The following is a 12821-nucleotide window of genomic DNA, read 5'->3' as shown; positions in this document are numbered from 1 at the left end:
CTGTGTCTGCACTGCAGCATCTCAGCATTGCTGGAGAACGACACTCAACCACACTCTGGATTTGCATCACACGGAACGACCACAAGCCTCCCCTGGGCAGCCAGCCCTGCCCGATGTGTCAGCTACCCTGTCTCATAAGTTAACATGCCCATCTGCTGAGATAATTATTTCAAAACTTCTCTCTCCTCCAACCTCTGATGTTCCACCTCTCCAGGTCACTCTCCTCTTTCATAGAGAAATTGGGAAAGATCCAGCGGGCCTCTCCTCCTCTCTCTGCTGGAGATTCCTAACCTGAGCATCTTAGCCGCAGCCCAGCCTCCCCACCTCCTGCCACAGAGGGAGGAGTGTCTTAGCTCCTCTCCCAGTCCAGCCTCCCCACCGACACTCTTACACTCCCCCTCTCTCCTTAACAACTGCACTGCCACAGTGACTTTCTCTTCTCTCACACCCCTGGTGTGGAGCCCAGGACACTCCTGGGACTGTCACGAGCAGCAGGCGCCGAGGTGACCCCCTGCGGGCTTCATTTTGAGGACTGCTGCTTAAGATGTGGAACTGTTGAAGACACAAGTTCTCCGCACGGCATGGCAGTGCTAAGCACCGTAACTGGGTGATGGAATTATGGTTTGACAGCTATGTCCTGTGGGTCCACAGTCTAGCATTGCTCTGAGTTTGACCCAGATATTCTGAATCCAATCAGAGTTACCTTTGGAAGCGGCTAACGTAGGAGAGAGTGGATTTGTTTTGGCTCTGGCCTTGGTCAAATTCAGGAATAACTGCTGCCTCTTTTAATTTTACATCTTGAGCTCACGTAGCCCACACTGGGAAGCTCCTGATGACACCACCACCAAGGAGAAAGGTGTGGTAAATGAAGAAGAGTGAGCAGGGTCATCTTTCCCTCCATCCACACCTCCATCCAGTTGTTGGCTGCTTGTTCTTCTTCCCTCCTTCCCTCCATCCTCCCCTGCGTCCCTCCCTCCCTCCATCTCCCCTCCCTCCCTGCGTCCTTCCCTCCCTCCATCCTCCCCTCCCTCCCTGCACCCCTCCCTCCATCTCCCCTCCCTCCCTGCACCCCTCCCTCCCTCCCTGCGTCCTTCCCTCCCTCCATCCTCCCCTCCCTCCCTGCACCCCTCCCTCCATCCTCCCCTCCCTCCCTGCACCCCTCCCTCCCTCCCTCCCTTTATGCTTCCCTCCCTCCTTCCCTTCCTCCTCTCTCTCCTCCTACCCCCCTCCCTCTCTTTCTTTTTTTCTCTTTCTTTCAGTTCAGTGCTTGGTCCTGTGCGTGCAGTAACAAAACAAGGTAAAAGGAAACACATCTCTCCTCTTTATAAATAGCTTCCTTTGAAATATCTTTACTTCACTTTTTCTAACAGCAATATAGAAACAAATAATCATAAAAAATAAAATTATAAACTGTCCATCGATTGTGTAATAGCACTTGGTATTGCTACAGGGAGGAGGCCTGGGGCGGGGTCAGGCCCGGGCTCCCCAGGCCTCTGTGGTCCCTGCCGAGCCCGTGAAGGCATCAGACATCAGCCCGCTCAGCAGTGTCAAAGGAGACTTCGAGTTTTACACCCAGGGGGCCTTGGGGGCGGCAGAGAGATGGGTAGTTAATTAGTAACACTGCGACCGCATCGCTTACTCGTGGTAAGCCTGCAGGCTGCCTGGGGAGCTGGTGATGCAGGCTAGGCTGTGACTGACTCAGCCATCTCTGGACCGACGACGGGAGGCAGAGACTGCACAGAGCTGAACTGACTTGGTGAGTTGTTTGTGTTCACCGTGGCAATAAGGATGCTAACAGACACTGGACAATGAGTAAGAAAACACCTGTCTTTTCTCTCCACTCCTCTTCCTGAGCCCCTCCTCCCTTACCCCTAAATAAAATTCCCTTGGGATGAACGAAGCAAAATAGCTGAGACATCTCACCTCTTCCAAAAAGTGTGTGCCTTGATCGTAGAGAACAAAGAAAGGACGGAATCAGTAGGTTAACTGAGCAACTCAGTTGCCCAGTTGCCTCTGACTCAGTTGGGCTGAAGAAATGCAGTGAAATCCCTCAGCCTGAGCTAGATCAAGCTTTTTCAGTTACTAGCATGACTGATTTCTAGAAGGAAAAATAATCAGTGTGGGTTTTTTTTTTTCCCCAAAAGACAGAATGGGCTTGCCTGTGTGGGTTTGAGTGTGCGGAGTGTGTGTGTGTGCAGGCCAGCCTGAGCGCCCACGACCAGAGACTCTTCTCAAAGAAGCCTGCAGCCACGCCTCTGGGGGACCTGGCAGTGCTCGTCCGTAATCCTGAGGAGAGAGGTCACCAGGTAGAGAAAATCTCCCTCCTCCCTGCCTGAGGGGGAACAGGCCTGAGGTGGGCCTGGCCTTCCCCGGGGACGAACCCTCTGGGCCTCAGACTTCTGCCACTGCTTCGAGTCAGGCCCAAAATAAATCTTGGCTACATGGTTATGCCTTTGGAGGAAGCATAAACCCTTCGGCTCTTTGAAATCACAAGGAAACACCAAATTCTCTTCTGTCTAACTAGGGACCGGTCATTTATACCCTCCCACTTTTCCCAGTGTGGATCATGGCGGGCGCGCGTGTGCGTGTGTGTGTGTGAGTGTGCATGGGCCCCAGTGACCTTATACAGGACGACAAAGCATGAAAGAGCAGCAGGACACCTCACTCAGCTGTGGAACTGTGACTGGTGGTGGGAACTGTCACTCGGGAGGGGGAGGGGCTGAGTGAGGTGGAGGCTGGGTGGGTTGGCAGCTTGTGGGTTTGGCAAAGCATTCGTACCATCTTTGGAGTTCAAGATCATTGATACGTGATCTGTGTAGGCCTCATTCATAATGATTTAACACATCAATATTCTGTAGCTACTAAAGAGCTGTGGAGCGTGAGGGAGGCCGCTCTCCCCTGGTCTCACTCTCTTTATGAACCAGAGGGCTCAACTAGCTAGGTCAAGGGTCAACCCCCCCCAACCTGTCAGGGTCTCACTTCTCACCTTGCTAATCCTCACACCTGTCTTTTGGGAGAACCTTTAAAAATCAAACCTGAACCTCTGACTTGACCTACCCACTGGCTTCGCCATTTGGACAAAAATCAAACGGTTATTAACAAGTTAGCAACAGATTCGTAAGTCTGATTCAATTAAAATCAGTTGTTTGAGTCAGGCACAGAATCTCAGAGGTGGCTCAGGGCGAGTGTCTGGGGAGGGCACGAAGGTGCCGGTGGGGACACCGTTGGAATCCAGCAGGAGGCCTCTGCTGGCCCCGGGAAACCTGCTCCCCGGGTTTGTGGGTGGCAGGAAGGGGGCTCTTTGGAGGTTGGGACTTGTGCATGTGGCCAGAGTAGGCAGCAGAGGGCAGCTGTGCCGGCTCCACCCTTGGTCACACTGGTGTGACCGCACACTCTGGAAACACTTAACATGGCACCTCTAGGGCCAGAGCCAAGACCTCATGGTGAGGGGGGGCAGCAATGATTGTGGCTGTGGGTCCTGGCTCCCACACTCCATGTGTTAGCTCTGTCCTGGTGGGTCCCCGTCGAGCTGGCTGAGTCACCCGCTTAGGGTGAATTCGAGCCAGTACTTAAAGGCTGGCACAGTGAGCTGGCACATATCTGATCACCTCCCCCTTGGGGTTTGGTGCCCTTGGGGAAGCTTTCCGCAAGAATCACAGCTTTGGGGGCCCCTCCTTTGGGTTCCCAGGTCATAGCACCAATGATTCTAGGAAATAGGAATGCGGGTCACGAGGGGAGGGTGAGATGTGCCGTGCTGGGGACCTGGCCTCACTGAACATCAGAGGTTGTAGCCCTTCTGCGGGACTCTCTTGGTATTAAACCAGAGCCAGGCATGGGGACACTGGGCTCCACAGCTGGGCCCCCCAAAACACCTGTCGACAGGTCCTGGGGACGCCCCACCTCCAGGGAGACCCACGTAGGTAGCTGGGCCTCAGCTCCCCACGCCCCCTGCCCGCCCCCTAAAACCCTCGTTCTGGCTCCTCCGCTCCTTCCAGGGCTTCTCAGCACAGAGAAAACCTGCGGGAGTTGATGTTCATCTTGGTGACCCCAATGAGCTTGAGCGGCGCGGAGAGACTGAAGGAGGAGGCGAGCGGGGCGTCGCAGAAGAGGTCGGACAGCTCGTCCCGCTCCTCCAGCCCGTAGGTGGCGTCGTTGAGCATCCTCCGGTGGAGGTCGCACGTCTGCTCGATCTTCAGCTTGTGGATGTCACTGCGCAGGCGCATGAGCTGCCGGGCCAGCTGCTGGTCCTGCAGCCGCATCTCCATCTGGAAGGGAGGAAGGGGAGGCGTCAGCACCGAGCTGGGAGGAGGGGGGTCAGTCCCTGACCAGCACAGACCCGTTGAAAAGGGGCCCTAATGAATGGCTTGCACCACCATTTGGGGTCCACCTACAAATAGTAGCACATTGCCAGCTCAGGGAGGTGAAAAGACATAGAAAGTGAGGTGACAGATGATGTATTGTCAAACAATCCTTTGTGCTAAGCTAGAGACTGTGTCTGAATCCTTCTGGAAGATGTGTCAGTCCTGGCTTAAAGGTATTTCCAGCTCAGTCACAGTGTTTACAGATACGTACAGATATATACACACATATACATACATACATACATGAAGGTATAAAGAAATTCATGGAAATGATAAATACCAAATTTAGGAGCATGGTTACCTCCGCGGGGGGAAGGAGGACTGCAATTGGGGAAGGTAGACAGGGGCTTCAACTCCATTGGTGATATGTTGGGTAGGGGGCTGTCCTATTTAAGAATGTCTGCAATATTTCTTAATAAGTTTCAAAAGAGCCAAACCTAAATACATACTCATATTTATTGAATGTTTTACTATGAGCCAGGCGCTGTTCTAAGCTCTTTGGGTAGGTATCAGCCAGCCCAGACTGCATACAAAGTACGGAGGCTTAAATAGCAGACGTTTACTTCTCACAGTCCTGGAGGCTGGAAGTCCAAGATCTAGGTGTGAGCTGATTCAGCTCCTAGTGAGGACCCTCTTCCTGGCTCACAGGTGACCATCTTCTCACTGTGTCCTCGCTTGATGGAGAGAGAGAGCTCTGGTCCCTCTTCCTCTTTTTATAAGGACGCTCATCCCGTCAAGGGGCTCCACCCTCATGACCTCAATATCTAATTATCTCATGAAGGCCCTACCTCCAAATACTGTCAGAATGGGGGTTACGGCTTCAGCACATGAATTTGGGGGGAGGGGACACAAACAGAGTATATGAACACGCAGCAGTTAATCTTGACTACAGCTCTTGAAGTAATATCACCGTCACTGTCCGCAGTTTCTAGACGAAGAGGCAGAGGCTCAGCGAAGTCAGAGGCAGAGCTGGGATTAGGAGCCCAGACAGTCAGACCTCAGAGCCCAAACTTCTGACCACTCAGTTCTGCACCTCCAGGTAGAGCTGGGGTGTCGGGGCGTGGAACCAGTTCTGTTCTCAGTAACCTGGCGGACGCTTCATGATCCTTTTAGTGTCTCAGTGCTTTTTCTATTGAGGAAGGGATGTGATAATAACTCCTCACCTGGCTTAATATTGACAATTTCCAAAATTCACCTACATGTTAACTTTGTTGGAACCACACAGCCAGCTCTGAACGTATCGGCGAGGCAGTTTCATTGAATCTGGAAGAGTTTCAGTTGGCTGCTTAGTTTCACAGTTGTGCTGTGGCAGAGATGGTGTCCAGAGCTCTGGGGGTTCTCCTCAGGCTCCTAGTGCAGAGCGTTTTCCATTAATGACACGTCATCACTGAGCCAGGTCACCACCTGCTCTGACTTGGCACGAGATCCAGTGCCTTCTCATTGTTCTCTCCGGCTCTGCTTGTAAGTGGTTAATGTTTTGGTATTTTTGTGTCTTCATGCTCAGCTGTGCTGTTCACCTGGGGCTTGGAGCCAAACCAGTTTAGAAAAACCAACCATGAGGTCCCAGATGGACTTTGCTCCTGGTTATGCAAATGAATACCAACGTTCTCACTTTTCCCCTCTGCAGGCTTGGAATCAAGTGCATTGCAGGGCAGCAAAATTAGCGACTTCACCTGTAAGCACTTCATTGTTCTATTTTCTTGCTTTCATTTTTTGATGGACTTCTACAGATCTCTTTTATGCAGATTTTATAGATGAGTGAAGCCAGGATAGAAAGTCTTCCTTGGGGATCAGCAAAGCATTTAATGGCAAAATTGGGATTAAAGTTCATAGCTTCCAGTTCATTAGTTTACCTCTCAGTCCTTGGGCATCACATCTCAGATGCATTGCCAATCAGAAATTGTACTCATCTAGAAGAGTGCCAGATCAATGATGGTGGGCTGGTCATAGATGGCTGGTCATTCATTCATTTATTCGGAGCCTCCAGCCATGCCTGGAAGTGGGCTAGGTGCTGCCTGCGCCCTTCTGAAGGAGATGGGGGTCAACTTTGTCAGAAAGGCAGTGCCAGCCCAAACAACGAGTTTATTTAACATGGTCTTCTGGGAATTTTGCTTGAACCACTTCTCTTTGGGGGTATTCTGTAATTTGAAGATAGATCACTTTGAAATCTAGGAACCCTGTGGCTCAGATTTGAACCAAGGAACTGGCCTCAGGAATTGGACCTTCAGTCCAAAAAGATCCTTTAAAGTTGGAGAATTCCCATTTTGAGTAGGTGTCTGGAAGCATCTGTGAGATGGCGGTCGGCAGGGATGCCTGATGGGGGAAAGGGGCTATTTTTCCATGACTAATAGATCTGGTCAAAGGTCAGAGAACAATTTAGGATTTAAAACCCATCAGAGTCGCTGAAAGAGGGGAGATGGTAAGGCACTGTGCACTTTCCTTGGACTGAACAAAGGCCGCCTCGCTGGAGCCACCCTGCACACCCACTGAGCTTGGAGGCAGTCACCCCTGCATAAGGGAAAGGAGAGGAGGGAGGCCGCTGTGGGTAGGAAGGCACTTCTGGTCACACTGCTTGTTGTTGCGCCAGTGAGGGCTGGGGCTGGGAATCCGCAGTTGCCCCAGCAGGCCTGGGTTCTAAGGGCATCTCACAGTGTGAGCAGCCTGCCAAGGAGTCGCCTGGAAGACACATTTTGTCATGACCCCTGAATGTAATCAACTATTTCACCTGATGCTCAGAGAAGCCGTGTTTGCCCCAGGGCTGCGAGGCAGAGCGGCGGTCCTGCCGTGCCCCCACCTACTCTGCGGGCCGCACAGGAATTCTCCAGGGGGCGCTCCATGCCTTAAACCCCAAACTGAGTCCCCGATTAAGCGATAAGTCCGTGGGAATCAAGCCAAATCTATGTAGAAAGGAGTTTCCTCAGCCCCCAAAAAGCCTGAGCAAAATGGGCCAGGCTAAGAGGCTTTTTCCCCCAGGATTTTTTTCAGTTGTGTTAAAACACACATAACATGAAATTTTGCCACCTTAACCATTTTGAAGCGTACAGTTCAGCGGCGTTAAGTACTTTCAGATTGTTGTGCAACCGTCCCCACCAGCCATCTTCAGAACACTTATCATTTTGCAAAACTGAAACTCTGTGTCCATGAAATAATCACTTCCCATTCCCCCTCCCGGCCCCCAGCCCCTGGCAACCAGTATCTACTGTCTCTAAGAATTTGACTACGCTGGGTACCTCATGTAAGTGGAATTGTACAATATTTGTCCTTTTGTGACTGCCTTATTTCAGTCCACATAATGTCCTCGGGGTTCATCCATGTTGTCGCACATGTCAGAATTTCCTTTCTAAGGCTGGGTAATATTCCCTTGTATGTATAGACCGCATTTTGTGTGTCCATGCATCCATCCACGGACGCTTGGATTGCTTCCCCCTCTGGGCTCTTGTGAACAGCGCTGCTGTGGACACATATGTACAAGTGTGTGTTCGAGTCTCTGCTTTTACTTCTGCGTGATGCTGAGAAGTAGGACTGGGATCATGTGATAGTTCTATGCTGAATTTTTTGAGGAACCGCCATGCTGTTCTCAGCATTGTTATATAGAAGCCCCTGTTTTGATCCCAGCCAGCCCAGAGGCAGGAGTCAGCCCCTCTTCTCACTGCAGGACATCACTAGTGACCCATGGGACTCAGATAAAGAGACCTCACAGCAAAGCATTGCACACTCAGATACGTCTGTCCTGAGTGTCCTTGGCCGCCACCCCTGGTGCCTTCCCACTGCCCCTCACGCCTCCTCCTCTCCCTCAGGAAATCTCCCTCGTCTTCTTTCAAAGCATCTTAATTACCACCTTCAGTTACTTCATCCCACCCTCGGGGTTTCACCTTTCACCTTAAGAAACAGCTGAGCTCTCCTGAGACTCACTCTTATCTGACTCAGAGAGTCAAACTCCTGCCGCTCAGGCCGAGCGCTGACCACAGCACAGCTCTCACCACAGGCCAGGGGTCACGCCGCCCCCTGCGCGCACCTCCCTGTCCCGTGGGAACACACCCTTTCACCAAATGCTCTGCCCTAATTATAGGATGCTGGAGTTACAGGCCGCGCCTCAGAGAATCCAGAGATACCTTTATCCTGCAGGGGCAACGGGCCACCCTGGAGAGGGGATTGCAAATCAGCACATCCTACAGTTGAGTCTTTGCCAGGGACAGCATTAAACCCACGCTGACAGTTGAGTCACCAGCGCCAGGTTTTAGGGCCAGCGTCTCAGACTCTTTAACGGAGGCTTAAAACTGGGAGGCCCTGCCAGGCTTCCACGTCCTACATCTTGGCCCGGAGAGAAAGGATCTAAACGGTAAAATCCTTACCTTTATTTGGCCGGCATTATTTAGCTTATATGGCGCAGTAATTATTTTATTTGTTTCTTACAGTTCTCGGAATGGGCAGTATCCAGGCAGACAGGAAAAGAGAAAAGTCCCAAGGTGATCAGGGGTGCTTTGTTCAGTCCCCATTTCTGAGGCTGGTCTAGCCCAGCCCAGCAACTACAATTAGCCTCTGATCAAAGCTGAAGAGAGACTGGATGTAAAATTCAGGCCGTTTTCTCAGATGTGCTCCGCTCTCCATGAGATGGAATTCTTGAACTTGGAAACAGTTTTGCTAACCTGTCCAATGATTTAACTAAAGTTCCAGCTATTGTTTTAATCAGTGCTGTGTAGAAACACACTTAGAAGCCTGGATAAAACATGACTCATTATTTGATCTTGGCTTTGGCCTCTGAGAAAGAGCCAGAAAATCATGCCGCGCGGAAGCTAAGGGACGGGTGTCACTGATGTGAGGCTTGACGGCCACCTCAAATGCCGGCTAAAATAAAAAAAATTGTCTACACCCCTGGAAACCAAACTGAGTCTGTGAATTGGTTTCCCGGGGGTGCCGTCGACTCGGGCAGGTGCTGGGACGTTTCTCAGCCTCCGCTCTTGGCCGCCATGCACTCTGCTGCCCCCAGCCAGGGGTCTGGGTTCCCCTGACGCCCCCGGCCTGGGGGGTGGGTGGGCGGGAGGCATCCGGCTCCCATCCTCTGGCAGGAGATGACCCCTCTGTCTGGAGGGCTCCTCAGATTGGAGGGGCTCTTGTGCTCCCCCAGAGCCATCTCTGCTGGGAGGGAAAGTCGGAGCGGAGCCCCGGAGCCGGGACAGAGAGAGCAGGAGATGCTTCAGGCCCAGCAGGGACATCCCACTCACTGTGGCGAGAGCCAGGCTCTACATGCTGTATGATAAGCTCTCTGGTTATCAAACTGGGAAGGTCCGAGGCCAAACTGCCATTTTCACAGGCAAGGCTGGCCTTCGGGAAGGACGGGTGATGCATTCTGAAGGCCCCAGGTCTGCCCCCGGAGGCTCTGGGTTCCACTCTGCTTTGGTCTCAATATTTGTATCCCACCCTCTCACCCCAGATTCATATGTTGAAGCCCTAATGCCCAATGTGATGGCGTTAGGATCTGGGCCTATGGTGGTGAGGGTGGAGCCCTCAGGATGGGCTTTTATTCCCAGAGAGGTCCCCTGCCCCTTCCATCGTGTGAGGTCACAGCCAGAAGTCTTCACCTGGGTAAAGGGCCCCCTCCTGACTGCGCTGGTACCCTGATTCCAGGCTTGTAGCTTCCAGAACCGTAACTACTGAATGTCTGTGGTTATAGGTTTCCCAGTCTGCGGTATTTTGCTGCAGTGGCCTGCAAGGACTAAGGCACATCCCAGTCCAGCCAGTGAGGAGACGAGTGGCTCTGGGCGGGGGACGTGACCCCCTGTGGAAAGGGGATGACCTGCTCTCACATCATAAGATTGCATCCTGGACCTGAGGGAGCCCTGGAAACCGTACACCCAGGAAAGGAATTCTGTGCCCAAAAGTGAGTGAGGGGAGCTGGGTGCTGCTGCCAGGCCAGGAAAGAGAGGCCCAGATCAGCAGGCCCACAGTCACCTCTCACCTGCATGCCGGCCTCCTCCTGCTCCCTCCCACTCTCCGAGCTCAGCCCTGCATCCAAGAGGCCAGCAGTCAGGTCTCTCCCCTTCTTCAAACCTTTCAAAGCTACAGCCGGCCCTCCCGGCTCTCTTGCTCCCTCCAGCCTCGTGCACCCCGCATTCTGAGCACCCCCCACCAGGCCAGCCACACTGCGTCTGTTTTCCCCGCCCCCAGAACCACGCCTTCCTACCCCGTCATCCTTCAGGCCCAGCTTAGCCCTTGCCCCCATCCCTACAGGCTGGGTGACCCCTCACCGTGAGTACCTCCTACCACAGCACCTGCACACGGCGTTCACTGTGTTTGTTTATCCATCTGTCTCCACCAAGGAGAGAGCAAGACTGCCTTCACCAGGCATGGTGCTCAAAAGCCATTTGTTGAATGAATGAATGATGAATGAAGTCTCCCCAGAGCCAGGTCTGGATTGTCCACAGCTGGAACACCCTGGAAAACCATCCCTGACTTTCCCACCCAGGCTGCGCTCGGGCCTGCGGAGAGGCGGCGAGTAGAAGGAACAGAGCATCGGCTCGTGGGTCCAAAGTCCTTCCCCACCACTCGCTGGTCCACATGGCACTCTTTGCTCTCCCACTGGGTTTAGGAGTCTGGAGCGCAGTGTGAGTCTCCTTTGTTCCCCAGCAGTGCCTGGAGCAGAGCTAGTCACCAGCTAGCCTCCCACACACTTTTGGGAGTGATTGCTAACACCTGACACCATTTTACCAAGTACGGCCCGGCGGGGCTGGCAGGGCAGTCATGGCATCTCTGTCATCAAGTGGCCTGGCCAGGGTCACAGAGCCAGCAATGCCGAAGCACCTCAGCATTTGCCGTGGAGGCACCTCCCAGGCACGGGGGTCTTCAGCTTGGGCACAATAGGTCCAGGCCCGTGGGGTGGACCATGGTCACCCCAGCCTCCCTGCTGCTACCCTGGACAGCAAGTGGGGGCCTTGCTGGGCCAACAGCTAGTCCCAGGATGATGCCCCCGTGCCAGGCTGCTGCAGCGGGACCCACGGCCTGGCTATTCCCACTGGGCCCCCCAAGACTGCAGGGAGGGGCTGGCTCCCTCGCCTCTCCTGCTGGGGTGTCCCTGGGTGAGAGAGTGGACAGAGCAGGGATGGGGGCTGGCTTCCTGCTCTGCCGTGCGCACCTCACGTTGCCTTCTGAACTTCCACCCGCAGGACACACTCACCGTCACAGGCGGTAATCGTGCTTCATTAAGTGACTGCCTGGACACCAGCTCTGGCCAGGGCGGTTGTCAGATGTGAAGGAGCAGGCTGAGACACCTGGCATCCTTAGAGAGCCCCCGGAAAACCCCTTGAGCACCCGTGTTGGGACTTCTAGACTTTTCTTGGGCTCTGAGCTTCCTGGCTTGGAAACTGATGGGCTGGGAATTTTACATCTGATGCCGAGTGAGCCCACAGACCACCCAGGAGACCTCGCTGCCCAAGAGTGAGGCGGTAACCCCACTGCCCAGGAGTGAGGGCTGCCCGTGGGGAGAGAGCCCCATGGCGCTGGGTTTGAATCAGTAATTAAGGTGCCCCTGCACCTGCAGGCTCTGTAGACAGACTCCCACCTGTGCCTTCAAAAGGAAGTGAAGCAGATCTATTCTCGGCCCCACCTTCCAGGCGAGAGTGAGGCCATTTGCTCTCCAAAGTCATTTCATGCTCCATTACCCTGGAACCCTCCTCACATGGGTTCCATCCCTGGAGGGGCCTCATGCAGCCTTGGGGCTGGGGGGACTCAGGGCCCACCTCAGGGGAGTGCCCACGGAGCGTCTGTGACCTGGTTCCCCCGTTCACGGTCCAGAGTTAGGGGTGAGTCGGAGCCAGGGGCGCCCTGCCCACCCTGGGTGCTCAGAACTCTTGGGGACGGTTGAGCACCGTGAGTGTGACTGATGATGGTGGGGGTGGGGGCATGAGTGTGAGAGAGGATGGAGAGGCCGGGGGAGGTGATGGACACTCACGGGCCTTTCCTTACATCCCCTCCCTTGCTGGAAAGTGAGGGCTCATCCCCCCGCCCTGAGTTCCTTTCTGCTCCAGCACTGAGGGCTCCGTCCACAGCTCTAACCAGCACTGCTGGAAGCAGCTGTGCTGTCCTCCTCAGTCACTGTGCCGCGGGGGCACCTGTCCTAGGAGGGAGAGAAGCCAGGGCTGCCCGCCCGCCTGGTGCCTCCCTCTCCCCCGGCTCCTGAGCCCCTTGGGGCCTGGCCAGGCCCACCGGCAGCAGAGAGCAGTGCCCCCTGAGTGCCAGGCCCTCTGTGTGGACCTGGAAACCGTCTCTCTGATGCCTGGGGCTTAGCCGCCTGAAGGGAGCCTCTGCGACCTTTCCCTGGCTTTTGTCAGCCGGAGGCATGTCTGGCTCAGGCCTGAGCCCAGGACACGGCCAACAACTGGCCAACCACTGCGGGATGGCACCTGGATTTTTGGCCCCTGGCGGCATCCCTGGGGGAGGGGTGGGTCCAGAACTTGTAAAATAAAA

At 54.1% G+C, this 12821-nt stretch overlaps 1 protein-coding gene across 1 annotated transcript in view; it reads right to left on the bottom strand.

Annotated features, from left to right (window-relative positions):
* Positions 1 to 1329: 1329 nt before the first annotated feature.
* The window catches only part of FAM167A (family with sequence similarity 167 member A), a 36477-nt gene continuing 24985 nt past the window's right edge, over positions 1330 to 12821 (bottom strand). The window contains exon 4 of the mRNA XM_074355571.1: positions 1330 to 4265. Coding sequence (XP_074211672.1) covers positions 4002 to 4265 — 264 coding nt within the window. The 3' untranslated portion in view covers positions 1330 to 4001. The remainder of the gene's footprint in view (positions 4266 to 12821) is intronic.

The sequence above is a fragment of the Camelus bactrianus genome, chromosome 31 (assembly GCF_048773025.1).
Source record: "Camelus bactrianus isolate YW-2024 breed Bactrian camel chromosome 31, ASM4877302v1, whole genome shotgun sequence".
Classification (NCBI taxonomy): Eukaryota; Metazoa; Chordata; class Mammalia; order Artiodactyla; family Camelidae; genus Camelus; species Camelus bactrianus.
The sequence above is the reverse complement of the archived record's forward strand: the minus strand, read 5'-3'. Positions and strand labels throughout refer to the sequence as shown.